Raw genomic sequence first — 17230 nt, forward strand, 5'->3', positions numbered from 1 at the left:
TAGGCAGTTTTAACATTAACCCTGAAAATCAAGCTTACATTAAAAACTTTCAAATACCAAAGAGAAGTAGGCTTTACTAACTGGGTTTAGAAGAGTGTGCTAACCATATGAAGTATCATTTTTAAATATTAATTTAGTGACAGCCATTGCCAATTCTGACAATCTTTTTCTTCTCAGACTTAACAGTGGCCAGACCTTTTTTTGGCTAATATCAGGATTTGTTCTATATCACTGCCTGTTAATGTCATCAACTAATCTTGAACTAAAGAATTTTCTTTTTCCACAGAAATCACATTGGCTTTAATGCAAAAGTCATATAAGTCCCTGTGAGGGAATGGGGAGGGGAAGAAATAAATATTTATATGATGCCTGCCCTATGACAGGCACTGTGCTAAGTGCTTTTACAAATAACTATTATCTCATTTGATCCTCCCAACAAACTGGGAGTTAGACGCTATTATCCTCCTCATTTAAGGGACTTGGCCAGGGTTACAACTAGTAAGTATCTGAGAGTAGATTTGAATTCAGGTCTTCCTAACTCAGACCGAGTGCTCTATCCATTGTGCCACCAGCTGCCTCCTAAAAAGAAAACAAATCTCTTTTTTAAAAAATGTACATCATCTATGTCCACTACAGATGGTGAAATGAATTGGACCCATAATTGAATGGGAGGAAGAGAGTGGGCTAGATTTTATTTGCAGAGCTAAGAAGTACTTACACTGACCCCAACTTACTCCCTGAAACAAAAATTCATCTTTTTCAAACCAACTTTTTCTGGTGGTGTTATATGGCTAAGAATCATAAAATAACACAATCTCTGAGAAATAAAACTGCAGGTCACCGAAAGGACAATGAAGAAACATATGGTGGGAGTAAATAGGCTACAGCATAATACTAATGACAAATTGCAGCTCAGAGCTGTATAAGAGATATTATCAAAGAGATGTATGGCCAGAAAAGGAGGTGGGCCTGTAATGTAAGAAGAATAAGGAAGAACAGATAGATAGCCTCTGTGCTGCTGGGGGACACACAGCACGTCAAAAGATCTAGCAGACTGGAGAGATCCCTTGGGGAGAATTAATGAGAAAACTTTGACAAGAGTTATAGCAAATGAGAAGGCAGGGAGGAGCCATGATATGAATTGTTGGAGGATGAGCTCATAAATCCATTTAAATATTGAAGTATGATCTATTTGTTTTTGTTCAATCGTTACAGTTCTATGCGACTCTCTGTGACCCCATTTAGCATTTTCTTGGCAAAGATACTAGAGTTTGCCATTTGTTTAAATGTGTTTTTAAAACATTTAAAAGGGGGAAAGGGTTTAGCCCACTGGCTTATAACAACAACAACAATACTGAGAACTGCTAAGCTGATTAAAGAATATTCTTATGCAATTTTCTATACAATGACCTTTACATCAAAACTGAGATCAGTAGAAAGAGAAAGTCAGTGACAGAAGTGCAATAATCAGAAAAACCTTATCTGAATCGGACAAAAGACAATTGAAGGATTTTATACAATCTCCAGGCAAATTAAGTAGCCATGACTTTTCTCTCTATTTTGGGTCTAACCATGAGAGAAAAAGTAAACACAAAGTACATGCAGTAGGGAATCAATATTCTCCCTTGGCGAAGGATTGGCTGGATTAAAGTGTTCCAGAGCTAATTGGTAGTGTTTGAGAAGCAAATTAATGCCTTCTCTTTGATAGGCACAAATAGATAGTTAAAGGTTTTTTGATACCACTCTGAAGCCCCCAAGAGGTTGGCAAAATAGCTGAAACTATGAACAGACACAAGACTAGTGGCATTAGGATACCAAAATGATAAATGGGAGAAAATTAGAAGTTTTCTTTCAAGTATAAATGAAAACAAAAGATAAACTATGCAGTGATTGATAACAATAGAAAATCAGTAGAAGGTACTTGCACCTAGCTGTTTTTATTTCTTTTAATTTTGCTCTATATTGTATCTCCTTGAAATAGTTAGCAATTAGTCACTGGCTAATTACATTCAGCATTAATTTAATGAGTTATACTACCATAGAAAATGCAGAAGTAGCTATTTTGTGTGCTGTTCTATCCCTAGCTCTCATTTATTTACATCTGTTGAAAATGGCCTATCTATACCACTAAAATCCATGTCACTTGGTACCACTCACTATAATTGGAAATATAATATCTACTGTTGTTCAGTCATTTCAGTTGTGTCCAATTCTTTATGACCCAATTTTTTTTTCCTGAGGCAATTGGGGTTAAGTGACTTGCTCAGAGTCACACAGCTTGGAACTGTTAAGTGTCTGAGAGCAGATTTGAACTCGGGTCCTCCTGACTTCAGGGCTGGTGCTCTATCCACTGCACCACCTAGCTGCCCCTAGATTTTTTTTTTTTTTTTTAGGAAACTGGGGTAAACAGGGTTAGATAACTTGTCGAGGGTCACACAACTAAGTGCCCAAGGACAGAGTTGAACTCAAGAAGATGAGTCTTCCTGACTCCAGACCAGGTACTCTATCCACTGTACCACCTAGTTGCCTAGAAGGAAATAAATCGTATCTGTAAGATAAGCATGATTAGCTAGAATCTATTAGGTATCAATAAATAGCATGATCCCAGTGGGTTGGCCTTTCTTTTTTATAATCTTTTCATTCCAAAGCATCTCTCTGAATAGTTGAGAAAATGTTTGCTCATCCAGACTATGCATTGGCTACGTGCCCTGAAAAAATACAGGGGAGAGAGCATTTTATGCCTTCATTAGAATGTAAGATCCTTGAGAGCAGAGATTATTTCTTTTTATCTCAACTCTCCACCATTCAGCACCATGTTTGACATATAGTTAATACTTTTTTAGAATGTTTGCTGAATGAATAAAAACATCGATGTTGTGAAAACAAAAATCCAAGGATAAAGTACAGCCCTGCAAAAGGGCAAAAAAAAAAAAAAAAAAACCCTAAATCTCATGATGTTCCATATAACACTTTACAGGTTACAGAATAATTTAATATACATTATTTCATGTGATTCTCCCAGGTAAGAAGGGTAGATAGCAAACAAGGAGACCAAGCTCAACTCAGACGTACCCAAAATCTCAGAGCTACTGAGTGAGGGCGTTAAGGTTTGAACCCAAGTCTGAAGACACTCTATGCTTTTTCATATTATCCTTCCTCCTTAATAGAAATACATACTGAGAAAAGAACGAAAAGTCAGAAGGATAGGGCTACTGAAAGGTTTGTTCTAGGTAAGTGTTGACTAGGAAAGAATCACAAACTATATCTGGGACATGCCCTCAAGTTGAGCAGAAGTGGAAAGGGAGCAGCTAGGGACCCTAAGACAGAACTTGAGGTTGCTTCCAGGGAGTCTGACATGCATGGGGGTGGGGACAAGAGAGAGAAGCTCACTCCAGTCTGCCATCTGATAGGTTCCTATTTTAATTAATTTTTCTTAACTGTGTTAATGTTAAATGTTATTGTTTCTATGCTGGTGAAGGACTTCAGTTACTTTCTGGGCTGCAGAAATTTGGCTCCCTAGGACAAAAAAAGTCCCAGATGCCCCCTCTAAGGGGCCTCTAAGGCATAAGTGTTGATTTCCTTAATGAAAAGTTGAAATAAACATTTTATTTTATCCATTTTTAATAGTGCTTTTTTCAGTAGTCCTCTCCTTCTGACCTTGGTTCTAAATCGGATGGCTCTGGAAGCCTACTTAGTTGGGCAAGGAATGTGATGAAAACAGAGAAGAGATTATTCTCATATGGGCAATACCATATCCAGCATACTTCAGTACCATTTATCTTCATATCTGAAATATCTTTCATTACCAATGGCTCTTTTTCTACTTCTTAAATTGATCTGATTTCATAAAATCTCTGACAAGCATATGACTCATAGATAAGGAGATAGGATGGTATAGTGGAAAGAACACTGAAGTTGAATAAACGAGATTGGAGTTGAAGTCAAGGACCTTCATCTCAAAGCCTCGGTTTCCTCACTTTAATACAAAGATGGTGTGGTATATCAACAGCTGGCCTGGAATTCAAGACTTTCAGGGTTCAAGTTCCACCTAATCTGGTCACATGACCATAAGAAAGCAACTTTTCAATCTCTTCAGGTAACTCCAGGTGAGTTGCAAAGTAATTGAGAATCTATATTGGCAGAGGGATTTTCCTCACTGGGAGTTCCTGTCACCAAATTAAAATACAGTTTTAGTCCAAAATAATATTAATGATAACAATCATCATCATAATAACATACTTCATGTGCTTATTATAGGAAAAAAGCCCTTTTTAAAGCGCTATATAAAAGGTGAGTTAGCATTGGACAACTCATAGAATTAATGAGCTAGGATGAACCTCAGAAGTCATCTAATACAGTCCTTTCCTACCCTAGAAAAAGGAAATGACTTGTTCAACAGCTAGATCTTGAATTCAGATCTCCTATCTCAGGCCAAAACTATTACCACAGTACCAGGTACAAGTAACCAACTTATTATAAACCACAGAACCCTTTTCTGTAACACCACCTGAAGCAGAAAATTCTTAATTTTACTATTTAACTTTCTTGAAGCGAGCCATATTTGTAATAATTAAGAAGTAAAAACTGGATCTATATCATCCCTCCTATCCACATTAGCCTTCCTTCTATCTTTATATTCCTGTTTTGGAAAATGAAGAAATGGAAGGCTAATTCAATGTCTTAATTGCCAAGTTAAGAAAACACAAAATAGGCACTAAAGAAAGTATTTATTGATTTTAGATACTTTCTGTATATGCAACATTCTAGACTAAGCAACATACAGCAACCCTCAAATGGTGTTTAACTCACCTTCTTCTTGTCCTGTCAAAAATGACAGAAAGAAGGCATTTCTACCCTCATTTTATAGAGAGAGAGAGAGACCAAGGCAAAGGGCAATGAAATACCTTGTAAGCAGGTGAGAGCATAAGAAATATATCCCAGTGCTCTTCCCTCTCAGAATCATACTTTATTCTCACACTTGGCTGCCCATATGATAGCAGAAGTGTGAATTTCTCATTGGATTCTATACTCACCCACATTGCACCTGGGTAGTATTTTTTTTATCACCATATGAAAATCTCATAAGGGTATCTTTGTAGAGATGGCATGTGCCATGTGGGTGAAAGAATGTTTCTCAGCAGTCCTTAACAATTATATTTTTCTCCCTGCCATGTGTTAGAATGTATAAGCTTGACTGCAAATCAGCAGAGGGATTTTTTCAGTTTAAATATGGAAGGAGTACAAGTGCCCAAAGGTGTAGAGTCAATGTGATCCATAAGGAGATAAAAGGTCATGGAGAACATTTGGAATAGGTGGAAAGAGAAAAAGCAGCAAGTAAGTGGGCAGCTATGGCCACACACACAAATCTCTCTCTCCCCTCTTTCTCTCTGATTCTCTTTTTCTTTGTCATTCTCTTTCTGTCTCTCTCTCCTTTCCCCCTTTCTTCCTGTCTTTTTTCCTCTCTTCCCTCATATATATTCTCATCTCTCTCTCTCTCTCTCTCTCTCTCTCTCTCTCTCTCTCTCTCTCTCTCTCTCTTTCTCTCTCTCTCTCTCTCTCTCTCTCTCTCTCTCTCTCTCTCTCTCTCTCTCTCTCTTTCTCTCTCTCTCTCTCTCTCTCTTCCTCTCTCCCTCTCTCTCTCTCTTCTTTCTCTGTCTCTCTCTGTCTCTGTCTCTCTCTCTCTGTGTGTGTGTCTCTCTCTCTCTCTCTCTCTTTCTCACACATACACACACACACACACACACACACACACCCCTAACACCTAAAATGAATCCCCTGAAAACTAGTGTGTTTCTGAGAATAACTTCTATTGTGCTGATGTAAATGGGAGTCCAAAAGGATGGAAAAAATAATCTCCTATACATAACATAGTCTTTTGCATGTATGTATCTGTTGCAGCACCATAATTTGTAAAGAAAAAAGGCACTAATTTTAAGAGAAAAGTACTGGCTCACTAACACTGCCTCATAAAACCCTCAGCGCAGCTGTCTACAAAGCCTGCTTGCTCTAGGGGAGCAGGAACTGAAAGAAAGGAAAAATCCTCATGGAAAAATGGTCCCCCCCAAAAAAAAAACTCAAGAAGGATGAGATAATGAGGGGAAATCTGGGGTATAAAGGAGTTTATTTTCCTTAACAAAGTCAAAGTCAAGCAAAATGAATAATCAGCCTCCAGAAATGGCTATTTAAAGGCTTTTGAAAAGGGCTCTGGTCTCTAAAAAGACAGGAGTCACTGCATGCCCACCCACTCCTCATTTATTTTTAAACCTTGGTTTATATGTTCCTTAGCAACAGAAATAGATGATGAGACCCCACACACACACCTCCCCCAAAACATAACCCCCTTTCCTCACTCTGTCAAGTGCCATTTCACAAGAAGCTCGTGTTCTTCAAAAAAAGCCCAGAAAAGCAACAGCGCAGGTAAGGCACTCATACTTTTAATCCTCTGACAATCCAAAGTTTATTAACTTACTAAAAAATGGAAGACTAAGGCTGTATTCAAATAAACCAACCTCTGTAAGGCAGAGTATATCTTGAAACTCTTGCCAGCACCCATATCAATATTCCTGAATAATTTTTAACCGATGCTATGGAAAACCTTAAATTTGGAGTCAAAAGATGCAGATTCAAATCCCAACTCCACCACTTACTGACTGTTCTGTTTTTGAGTAAATTTCTTCTCTCTGGGAAGGGAATGGACTGGTTATTCCAGAAGATTCCTTTCAACTTAAAATCTAACCCTGGGATACTGTCTTTTCTCTCCTCACCCCATTCCCTAGATCCATATATGCACAACACACACACACACAGCTCATGAACCATCTCAAGTTGGATTCATGTTGTGATAGCTTTTATCAGATAGTTTTTTTTTTTTCTTCAAGAAAAAGCAGATAAAGTACTACATCTGGAGACAGGAAGGAAGTCTTGGGTTCAAAGCTTATTTCAGACACTTACTAGCTATGTGAACCTAAATAAGTCATTTAAACTCTTCGGGTCTCAATTTCCTCATCTGTAAAATGAGAAGGATGAATTCAATAACCTCTAAAGCCCCTTCTAGCCCTAAATCCATCTATAATCTCACGGTCCTATGATCTTATGACCTCACTTTTCCCTCCAGGTGCTATCAGAGCTGAGGTAATGAAGTAAAGAGCTCCTCCTAGGCAAACAGACACCAAACCACCAAAAAGCTTGCTCTCCCTTCCTTTCAGACCATCTGTAAGCATGGTCAGGACTCAGGGCTCAGGCCAGCTGATGACTCTGATGCAGATGGCAGTCAGGAAGATAATTTTTCCAAGTCACCTGGAGCAAGAATAATCTGTAGGGGTCTTTTGCCTTGATTCTCTTCTTTCCACTCCTTCCATATACCATCTGACCTCATCTGAGGGGGTCATAAGACATGAAGTAAAAGGTCACAGCTCTCAAAACAACAGAGACATCTTTTCAAGACCTCAGAAAATTAACAGATAAAGAATTTTAAAGGGAAATGATGCTTAAAGAGCACCCACCTCACTAAAATGGAATTCAAAAGCTTATGACCAGACAAAATCCCTTTGGAATTTGATCTGCTTTTCCTTACAAATGTTAGCCTGAGACCTACATAGGGAGGAGTTGATACAAATGATAATGTTGGATTCTTATATGCTAGGAGGTGATTTGGACCATGATGACAGAGACCCAGCAGAGTTGCTTCATATAAATTAACTCCTGATCATTACAGCACTGGATTGCACAGCAGCTCCAGCTTCCCAAGGACTAAGTAAGAAGTAGCATGTTCTATGTCCTAACATGCCTCCCTAGAGCCATCCTTCCCCATCACTCCCACCTCTTACCCTATTTTTAGAAAGTCAAAATATGAAGATCGAAATCTGATTGGTCCTGATCTAAGTGAGTAACAGAAAGAACAACTTAGGTGGGAAATTCCCTCAGCCTACTGGGAACAAAAATGCAACACAGGAATTCTGGAATGCAACTTCTTCAACCAGCAATTTTGCAACAATGAAAAAGTAGAAATCACATTACCTACATTCAGTAAATGACTAGAACAAACAGATCTATAAGTCTGAGGGATCCCAGCCAGGCACAAAGTCTGTAGGGATCTTAGTGATTCACCTATCTACCCCCACCCCAAACACACGCACACTCTCAAACCCACACACCTTTGTCACTTGCCTTTGCTTACATAACAGTCCATGGGTTAACATGCTGGAAATAGCTTTCTGGAAGGGAATATATAAGTTTGTAGTTGTTGTTGTTGTTGTTTTTACATGAAGATGTTTGCTTTTTTCAGACCTTTTCTCAAATAATATATTCAATCTCAAAAAGAAAAAGATGACACTTTTCTATGACCCCCCCATTACCCTCAATCATTGATCTATCATAAGATAAACCACTAATTCCTCCATTTGAGCTGCCCAAAAATAGATAATATCTTGATTCTCTCTGCATAACACTTGATTTTTGCCTTTTAGTGAGATGCATTACAGTGAAAAGCTTCTCTTCTACACCATTCTGGCTAGAATAGCTGCCAGAATCTACTACCTTTACCTTCCTTAGCCCCAATTATATAGTTCCAGGAAGTGATTATGATTGTTTTGTTCTTAACATGGGTCTCCTCATCCAGACACCAACAGTTAAACTGTTGGAGACCCACCACACTTTTGCACAGAACACACACAGGCAACCCAGATCATGATACTAAGGTATAGGTATACCAAGGTATAGGTATATATATATACAAATATGTACATATACATATATGTGGGCACATACATATTTATACATTTGTTAGATGCAGGTTTTTGTGACCATAATTTTTCCTCTTAAATATAAAGCTGCTCTGCTCTTCGCTTCTACCTGTCGGAGTGATCTCAGTTCTTAAGTTAGTGCCAAGGTGCCATCTAGAGAAATCTGGGGGATTTCTGGTGACTAAGGGAGGCAATGACTGAAGGGCAACTTTAGGAACGACTTTCGGGTTACCTGGATCTCCCACCACCACCACCATCCTCCTATTCGGAATTAAAGAACCAAGGAACCCTTTCTTTTCTCCTGTCTCCAGAAGCTCAGCCCGAGGACAGGGTGGGAAAGGAACAGCCTCATACTCCAGACACGAAGCTGTGCGGAAGGTAAAGATTCCAGGAAATGGGAGTGGGGGTGGGGAGAAGAGAAGGAAAGCTCGGCAGGTGTCTCCAACTTCCTGACAATCGTTTTAAAGGAAAGAGAAAGGAGTGGGTTTGAGGAACATCTTAAAGGGACTTGGAAATCACTGGGTATCCTGGGTTTCTCTCTCCTACCTGTAAGAGACCTGCTTCCGGAAAGTTAAGTTTCTCAGCTTCTCCTCCAGAGCCTCGTCCTTCTCCTTCTGACCGGTGGCCTGAGGCTCCTCCAGGGCGGCTGCTGCAGCCGCCACCGCCACCGCCGCCGCCGCCGCCGCCGAAGCTCCAGCCCCTGCGCTCCGCGTGTCCAGTACACCGCCCTCGGCTCCGCGGCAGCAGCTCCCGCCGCCGCCGCCGCCACCGCCGCTTCCGCTGCTGCTGCTGCCGGCAGCCCCTTTCTCCTCTCCGCTCCCTGAGCTAGTGTTCATGTTGGCGACCCCAGGAACCACGGACCGAGCTGAGGTGGAGCGGCTGCAAGGACCCGGGCCGGGGCCAAGTGGCGGCGACTGCAGGAGACTGGGCAGGTCAGCGCGCCGCTGGCTGGGGCAGCAAATGGCAGCCCCTTCCCGCAGCATCCATCCGCGGCTGCACCGCACAGGGGCATTGTGGGAAACTCCGTGCCTCCACTCCCCCTCCCCAGCCAATCAGGGGCCGCCTCCCTCGGCCCTCCCCGACACCCCCGCCTCTATCAACCTCTCCCCCCACCACACATACACATACACCCGCCCAAAGCCCACTGGCTTTTCCCTAGGATTAAAAAAAGAAGAAGAAGAAAGAAAGAAAGAAAAAAAAAAAAAAAAAAAAAGAACCTGAGAGGTAAATATAAACGGTGCCCTGTGAGGGATCGGGGAAACTAAGGAAAAGGGAATGAGGGACAGGGGCGCGAAGGCGGTATCAAGGAGGCTGGGAAGCGGGGAATCCTAGAACCTCAGAATTTTAGAGCTGAAAAAAAGGCCTTATAGATCAACTACTCAGCCCCTTCATTTTACAGATTAGAGACTTGGTCCCAAAGAAGAGCTTTCTCCAGGCTCCGAAATGTAAATAGTAACCGGCCCCAGACAAAACCCGAGTCTTGTGACTCCTAATCCAGAGATCTCTCTGCTAAGGTGGCCAGCGCCGATACATTTGAAGTAAGAGATGAAGATCTCTCTGTGGTGAAAGATTTGTAGGGAGTAAGGTCTGGGAACATTTTTGAAGGCAATTCTTACTTTTGGAGCTTTCCTTGTTCTTTCCTAATTAACAGTAGGGGAATCCAGTAGTTTGTTTTTCTTCATAGCTCCATTTTAAAACATCTCTATTTGGCAAAGATCCTTATTATTCCTCCACACCTGTTTGTTGGGTTGTACGTATAGGTTAAATCACACATCCTCCAACAGAGCAGAAGAAAAAGAAAATCCAGGAAAGGAAAGAAGGTTATGACAGTTATAAAGTGAATTCTGACCAAGAGATAAAGCTAGAAGGGCAAGGTGGGGATTTCAGCTCAAGAGAAATCTGATATTGAACTGAATCAACTAATTTCAGAAAGAAATCTGAATTGATAAATTTTACAGAAGCACGCAGCTTATCTCATCTCTATCCTTTTTTACAAAGATCAAAAAAGAAGTTAAGTTCAAATTAACCATTAAAGGAAAGGATCTATGTGCAGTGATTTAAAATTTTTCCATGACCTTATGTCACAAACAAAAAAAAATTTCGTTTTAGACAAACATGAAGAAGAGTTAAATAGCAACTGAAAAATAAATATCCTCCAAATATGCACACACAAGAATAAATATTTACATATCACACAAAATAAAGCTAAGTGTAGGATGGAGTGGGGGAAAGGGAATGGCAATCATTATTAGAATTTCTCCCTAGCTTCACTGGAGATATGAGAAAGAAGGGAAAATTTGAGAATTGTATTGTCTCTTTTGGAAATTGTGCTCTTTTTTATTACTTTACATCATAGACCTAATAAATAAGTACATATCTACCATGGAGAAAAGATTTTTTATTGTAATAATATATGCATTAAAAATGTAATTGTCAAAGCATCCTTCTTATTAAATGTGGTATACTTAGATATGTATCTATTTCACCTACCTCTGGCCCTAATTCTGGAGAAAATCTGTCTTCTGACTTATGCACTAATACATAACACACTTCCCAGAGGACATAGGATTTCAAGTACTGCTTAAGTAAAAACAAGTACACCATTTTGAAGACAGCCTCAGAATTTGAGAGTTCCTGGTCAAATGAAAGGAGCTTCAATCAAACTGGCCTAAGATGAGAGGAAGGAAAAGATGAGAAAGATGAAAAGGAGATAGTGGTAATGGCCTGATGAAGTGGCTTTGAAAGCCACTTTGGGAGGTTTTCTAAGAGAAGATTAGGGGGAAAAATCAATCAGCAAATATTTATTGAATATCTCAACTCAAGTACTCAAGTGGACATGATCTCATTCATGTAAATAATCCCTACCATGATACAGACTACAACCCAAACATTTTACATCTGCCTATCCTGTGTGACTCTGCTCCATGTTCTTCTATAAGTTCATCAAAGAGATCCCATCCAAAGTACTGGAAGTTTTCCTTTCTTTTTCTTTTCATTGTGAAAATAACAGCCAAAGGAATCTAAAGCCTATCTCTCCTTTGACACATGACTATTCTGTCTTACTATTCATTCATAAATTTCTTTGAGTAAATAGTTTACCTCAGTTCATATTTCTTTTAGTACCCCAAAACTAAATATTTTCTAGACTCTTGGAGAGATAGGAATTGTTATTAAATCAACAACTCAATCAACTTTTCTGTAAAGAAGGACTTTTGCTAAGCATTGGGAATAAAAAGACAAGAAGCTAATATTTATCAGATGTCTCTTACAAGCAAGGCAGAGGCAGTGACAGGAATTGGATCTTACAGGTTCATAGATTTAGAACTAGAAGGGATCTTAGAATTAATTTGCTCCAGTATCCTCAGTTATAGATGAGAAGCTAAGGTTCCAACTAGGTGGCAAAGGGGATACAGTTATGAAATTGGAGGCCAGGAAGGCTTGAGTTCCAATCTTGCCTCAGACATGACATACAAGCTGAGTAACACTGAGCAACTGAATCTCTCAAGTGCCTTGACAACTGTGTAATAAATGAATAAAATGAAAATATATTTATTAAATGCTTACTGTGTGCTAAGTACTGGGAGTATAAATTTAAAAAGAAAGATGATCTCTGCTCTCAAAAACCTAACATTCTTTTCAGTTCCAAATTCTCTCCCTCCCTCTACCTCACTGAGAAGACAAGAAATATAATACCTATCATACGTATAAAGTCATGCAAAATATATTTTGCATTAATCATGTTCTAGAAGGAAAAAAAATCAGTAATATTTATTAAGCATCTACTATGTACCAGGCACTGTTCCAAGCACTGAGGATACAAAAAGAAACAAGACAATCTCTCCCCTTGATATAGTTATAATCTAATGGGGGGGGATAACATGCAAACAAATATATAGGAATTAAGATATATATATATATACATATATATGATAAATAGAAGATAATTAATAGAGAGGAGGCATTGGAATTAAGAATTAATTAATACTTCCTGGAGAAGGTGGGATTTTAGTTAGGATTTAAAGCAATCCAGAGAGGTCATTAGTATTCCAAGTGTGAGGAATATCCAGAAAGAATTCCTGGAGTCTAGAAATAAAGTATCTTGTTTGTAGAATAAGAAAAAAGGCCAAGAACAAGAAATAAAAAGGGGAAAGAGATATTCTTCAATCTGCACTCCATCAATCCATCAGTTTTCTTTCTAGAGAATGAATTTTCTATCATGAGTATTTTGGGATTGTGGTGAATTAGTTACTAAGGCTTTCACAGTTGATTATCTTTACAATATTGTTATTATTGTATAGGTTATTCTTTTGGTCCTATTCACTTTATTTTGCATTTGTTTATACAAGCCTTCCCAGGTTTTTCTGAAACCAGTCTCTTCATCATTTTTTTTTTTTCCGCACAGCTAGGAGGTGTTAAGTGTCTGAGGCCAGATTTGAACTTGGGTCCTCTTGACTTCAGGGCTAGTGCTCTATCTGCTGCACCACCTACCTGCCCCTCTTCATCATTTCTTACAGCACAATAGTATTTCATTATATTCTTATATTATGACTCATCCATCTATTCTCCAATTGATGGATATACCCTCAATTTCTAATTCTTTGCTACCACAAAAAGTTGCTATATTTTTGTACATATGGATCTTTTTTCCTTTTTCTTTGATCTTCTTGGGGTACAGATCTAGTATCAGTATTGATTTTGTATCAGTATTTACCCTAGGTCAAAGGGTGTCCAAAGTTTTATATCCTTTGGGCATAGTTGTAAATTGTTCTCCAGAATGGTTAAACTAGTTTGTAACTCTAGCAATCGTGTATTAGTCTACCAATTTCCCCAGAAGCCATCTATCGTTTATCATTTTTCCTTTCCTGTCACCTTAGCATATCTGATGAGTATGAGGTGGTACCTCAGAGTTGTTTTAATTTATACTTCTCTAATGATTAGTGATTTAAAGCATTTTTATATGATTGTTGACAGTTTTAATTTCTTCTTCTGAAAACTGCCTTCTTATAACTTTGGGCCATTTATCAAATTGGGAATGGCAGGAAGCTAATATTCTAACAAGTTGCAGAGGTGTCAACTGAATTGGTAATTTTCTTTATCTGGGAGTTCCCCATAGCAATGAACTCATAGTCCTTATCCAACAATACCTACCAGGTCAAATAAGATAATATATACAAAGCACTTAGCAAAACTTAGAGCAATATATAAATGTTAGCCATTACCCATTTTTTCCCAAGTTAATTTAAGCCTTTTGATTCCATTTTGTTTTTCCACCCCACCATTTCAGCTGAAGTGACAGTCAGTCAACAACATTTAGTGACTCCTCCCTTTCCCTAATCCTTGCCAAAAAAAAAAAAAAAAAAATGCTGTACTATGTGTTTTTTGGAGGCAAAACTTCACTGTAACTCTTTTTGTAAAACTTCAAGGCTAGCACAATACAAGATATTTCTTCAGGGATCCACTCCTTGTGACTTGAGTTTAAGCCACCAGCTGGTTTCCGACTATAGCTTATGGTTATGGCAACCACCTAGGTCTTTCCCATGTTTGAATATAATGTTAAAGCATATGTTTATGCATGGCAATAGACTTTCTATTTAAAAGGATATAGTGTATTAGAATAACAAATAAACAATATCAACTACTTATTCATTTATAAACATTTATCTCAAATTCATACTGTGTCCAGCTCCTCCTCCTGACTCTCCTTGTTCTGTCAAAAACATTAAGGGACATCTAGGTGATACAGCAGATAGAGCACCAGCTCTGAAGTCAAGAAGACCAGAGTTCAAATTTGACCTCAGACACTTAAGACTTCTTAGCTGTCTGACCCTGGGCAAGTCACTTAACCTTAATTGCCTTAGCCAAAAAAAAATAATAATAATAATAATAATTTTCTCTCTGGTGACATAGGATGGAACCTTGCAGGCAATTTGGATTCTTCTGCCTTCCTTTTGCTCCCTTCAGTCAATCTATTTTGAAGTGTCTCTAAGATCAGACCCTTTCTTTTTATTTAAGCTGCTTCCACCATCATAGTAAAAGCTCTTTAGTGATAATCTCCAAAAACAAAACTGATAACTGTCTTATTGCATAAGGGAAACAATAGATTTGAAGGCAGGAAGGTCTAAATACAAACAACTCCTCAGACACCTACCAAATGGGTGATTCAGGGCAAATTACTTAAGCTTTTTAAACCTGTTTCTGTTGGAATACACAGGAGAGCTGTTGGAATACACAGGAACCACCTGACAGTGGCTGTCGGATTTCCAACCCAGAATGGATCTCCTCTTGTGAGAGGCAAGGAGATTAAGAGGCAGTTCTCTCATCAGTCTCCTGGCTCGGCCCTTTGATGTATTGGTCCATTTAATTAGCCTGACTAAAAAAATCTTACTGGGGCTCTTCTTCCTTAACTCTGGAAGGATCCTTCTCATGAACAGCTCTAGTTCTTCTTGTAATTCTTGCCCCACGTTGGGCGCCAAATGTTGTGTTCTGCTTTCTAGAGACCCCAAGTTGAGGTGACAAAACATACCATTGTTTTTTACAGCCCCACACCTGGGTGATTAAAATATACCTTCCTAGTGAAGAAGTGATGAGGCCAGACTCCTGAAGATAGAGTCCATTTATTTCAAGGACCTTCCCCTTTATATAATGTAACAAAAACAACACTGAGCATGTAGACCACATAAACAACTTGCTTTGTACTTTGCCACCTGGTATCACTCTTCCATCTGCTCATCATTCTGCTTCCATCACAACACAGGGTATCAGCACCCCCTGACTTCTCAGGAAGGCCAAGAGCCCTTAGGGAAGATGGGGAGTCAAACCAGACACTGTCAGCAGGTTCCCTCTGGGCTGAAGTCAGAGTTTCTCCACTGACTGTGTCCCTCTACATATTTCATCATCTATAAACTGAGAATAATAATATCTACCTCATAAGGTTATTGTGAAGATCTCAATAAAAGGTAATTTGCAGATTTAATAAACTATATCAATTTAATTGGACAAGTATTTGTTAAATGTCTATTGTGTGCCAGACATTGTGCTAGTTCTGAGGATACAGAAACACTTAACACAGCACTTGTAACAGGAGTTTCATAAATGCTTAGTGACTGTTTACTCTCAAGAAGTCTACCATCCTACTGGAGGAAAGCAAGAGGTATAACTGTAAGTAAAAACATATGCATTTTAATTTCCAAGCGAAAAACTCAGGTCTAATAAAGTATGAAGGACAATTTGTTATAGAATAGGTTTTCCTGAGGGTATGAGAAAAAGCTAGAGAAACATAGGATAGAAACACTGGATGTGGCTGATGGGACTGGATATGAAGGAACAAGGAGTGGTTCTTTGGAGAAGATATAGCATAGATAGAAAGAGATTCAGAATCATGGATATTCTAAATGGAATCATAGAATAGTAAATTCTTGTTTCTCAGTTTGAAAAATAATGTGATTATTAATTGTTAAGGGAAGTGGAGCAAGATGAAAGAATATAAAAGGTAAGTCCACAAAGTTAAAAAGTCAATGTCAGGTTTCTGGTCTTATCTGCTTAATATTCTAGGAATTGGTGGATGCCTGGGGCCTGGCTAGTTATAAAGTAGTGAAACATGTTCATGGTACATATCCTCAGGCAGGTTAAATCTGTCCCAGTGTTGAATAGACTATTTCCCCAAGATAAGAAAGGACATAGAAAGAAGAATCTTTGTTCTGGGTTTGATGACTAAGTGTTGAACTGTATGAAATAAAAATATTCCATGCCCTCACTCTACCTGACAATCAAATAAAAGATCACTGGGCTCAGGCTAATTACAGAGGAGTTAAATCATGTTTGAGGGCCTCAGTCTTAGTCTGATCAGGTCATATAAATGAAAGCTAGTTTTACTAGAGACTTCCCAGTTAAATGGAGGATATGGATGACACTTTTATAAAGCAATTTACAAAATTGGCATAGAAGCAAGCATTTGTGAGGATGGAACACTTCTGTCATCAGCAGCATTATTATTATCATCATAATATTAATAACATCATATTTATATGTTTTAATAATTACAAAGCACTTTACATATTCTATTATATTTGATCCTCACAACAACCTTATGAGGTAAGGTTATGAGCATTATTATTATGTCCTTTTTACAAGTGAGAAAATTGGACTTTGGGACTTAAGAAAAGTTTTTATTTTAAATGTCTTTAGAAGTGTTAAATTATCTTCACCCTCTCAGATAGTATCCACCTTTTGCTTCCTACTTATAATTCTACAAAAAATAAGCTGGGTTATATTCTTTTTAGTAATATGGGGTTTGAAATCTAGATCCAATCTAATTCAATTCAAAAAAATTTTCAAGTAGCTATTGTGTGTCAATTGCCAGGCTAGTCTGGGGCAGATTTGGTTGTTGTTCAATCATTTTCTGACTATTTATGACCTCTTTGAGTTCTCTTGACAAAGATATTGGAGTAGTTTTCCATTTCATTTTCCAACTAATTTTACAGATGAGAAAG

The 17230-nt window shown here is 38.6% G+C and overlaps 1 protein-coding gene across 1 annotated transcript in view; it reads right to left on the reverse strand.

Moving 5' to 3' along the window:
* DGKI (diacylglycerol kinase iota) overlaps window positions 1-9780 on the reverse strand; it is a 552148-nt gene extending 542368 nt beyond the window's left edge. Inside the window, exon 1 of the mRNA XM_031939143.1 lies at window positions 9288-9780. Coding sequence (XP_031795003.1) covers window positions 9288-9724 — 437 coding nt within the window. The 5' untranslated portion in view covers window positions 9725-9780. The remainder of the gene's footprint in view (window positions 1-9287) is intronic.
* Window positions 9781-17230: the final 7450 nt, after the last annotated feature.

The sequence above is a fragment of the Sarcophilus harrisii genome, chromosome 5 (assembly GCF_902635505.1).
Source record: "Sarcophilus harrisii chromosome 5, mSarHar1.11, whole genome shotgun sequence".
In the NCBI taxonomy this organism is placed as follows: domain Eukaryota; kingdom Metazoa; phylum Chordata; class Mammalia; order Dasyuromorphia; family Dasyuridae; genus Sarcophilus; species Sarcophilus harrisii.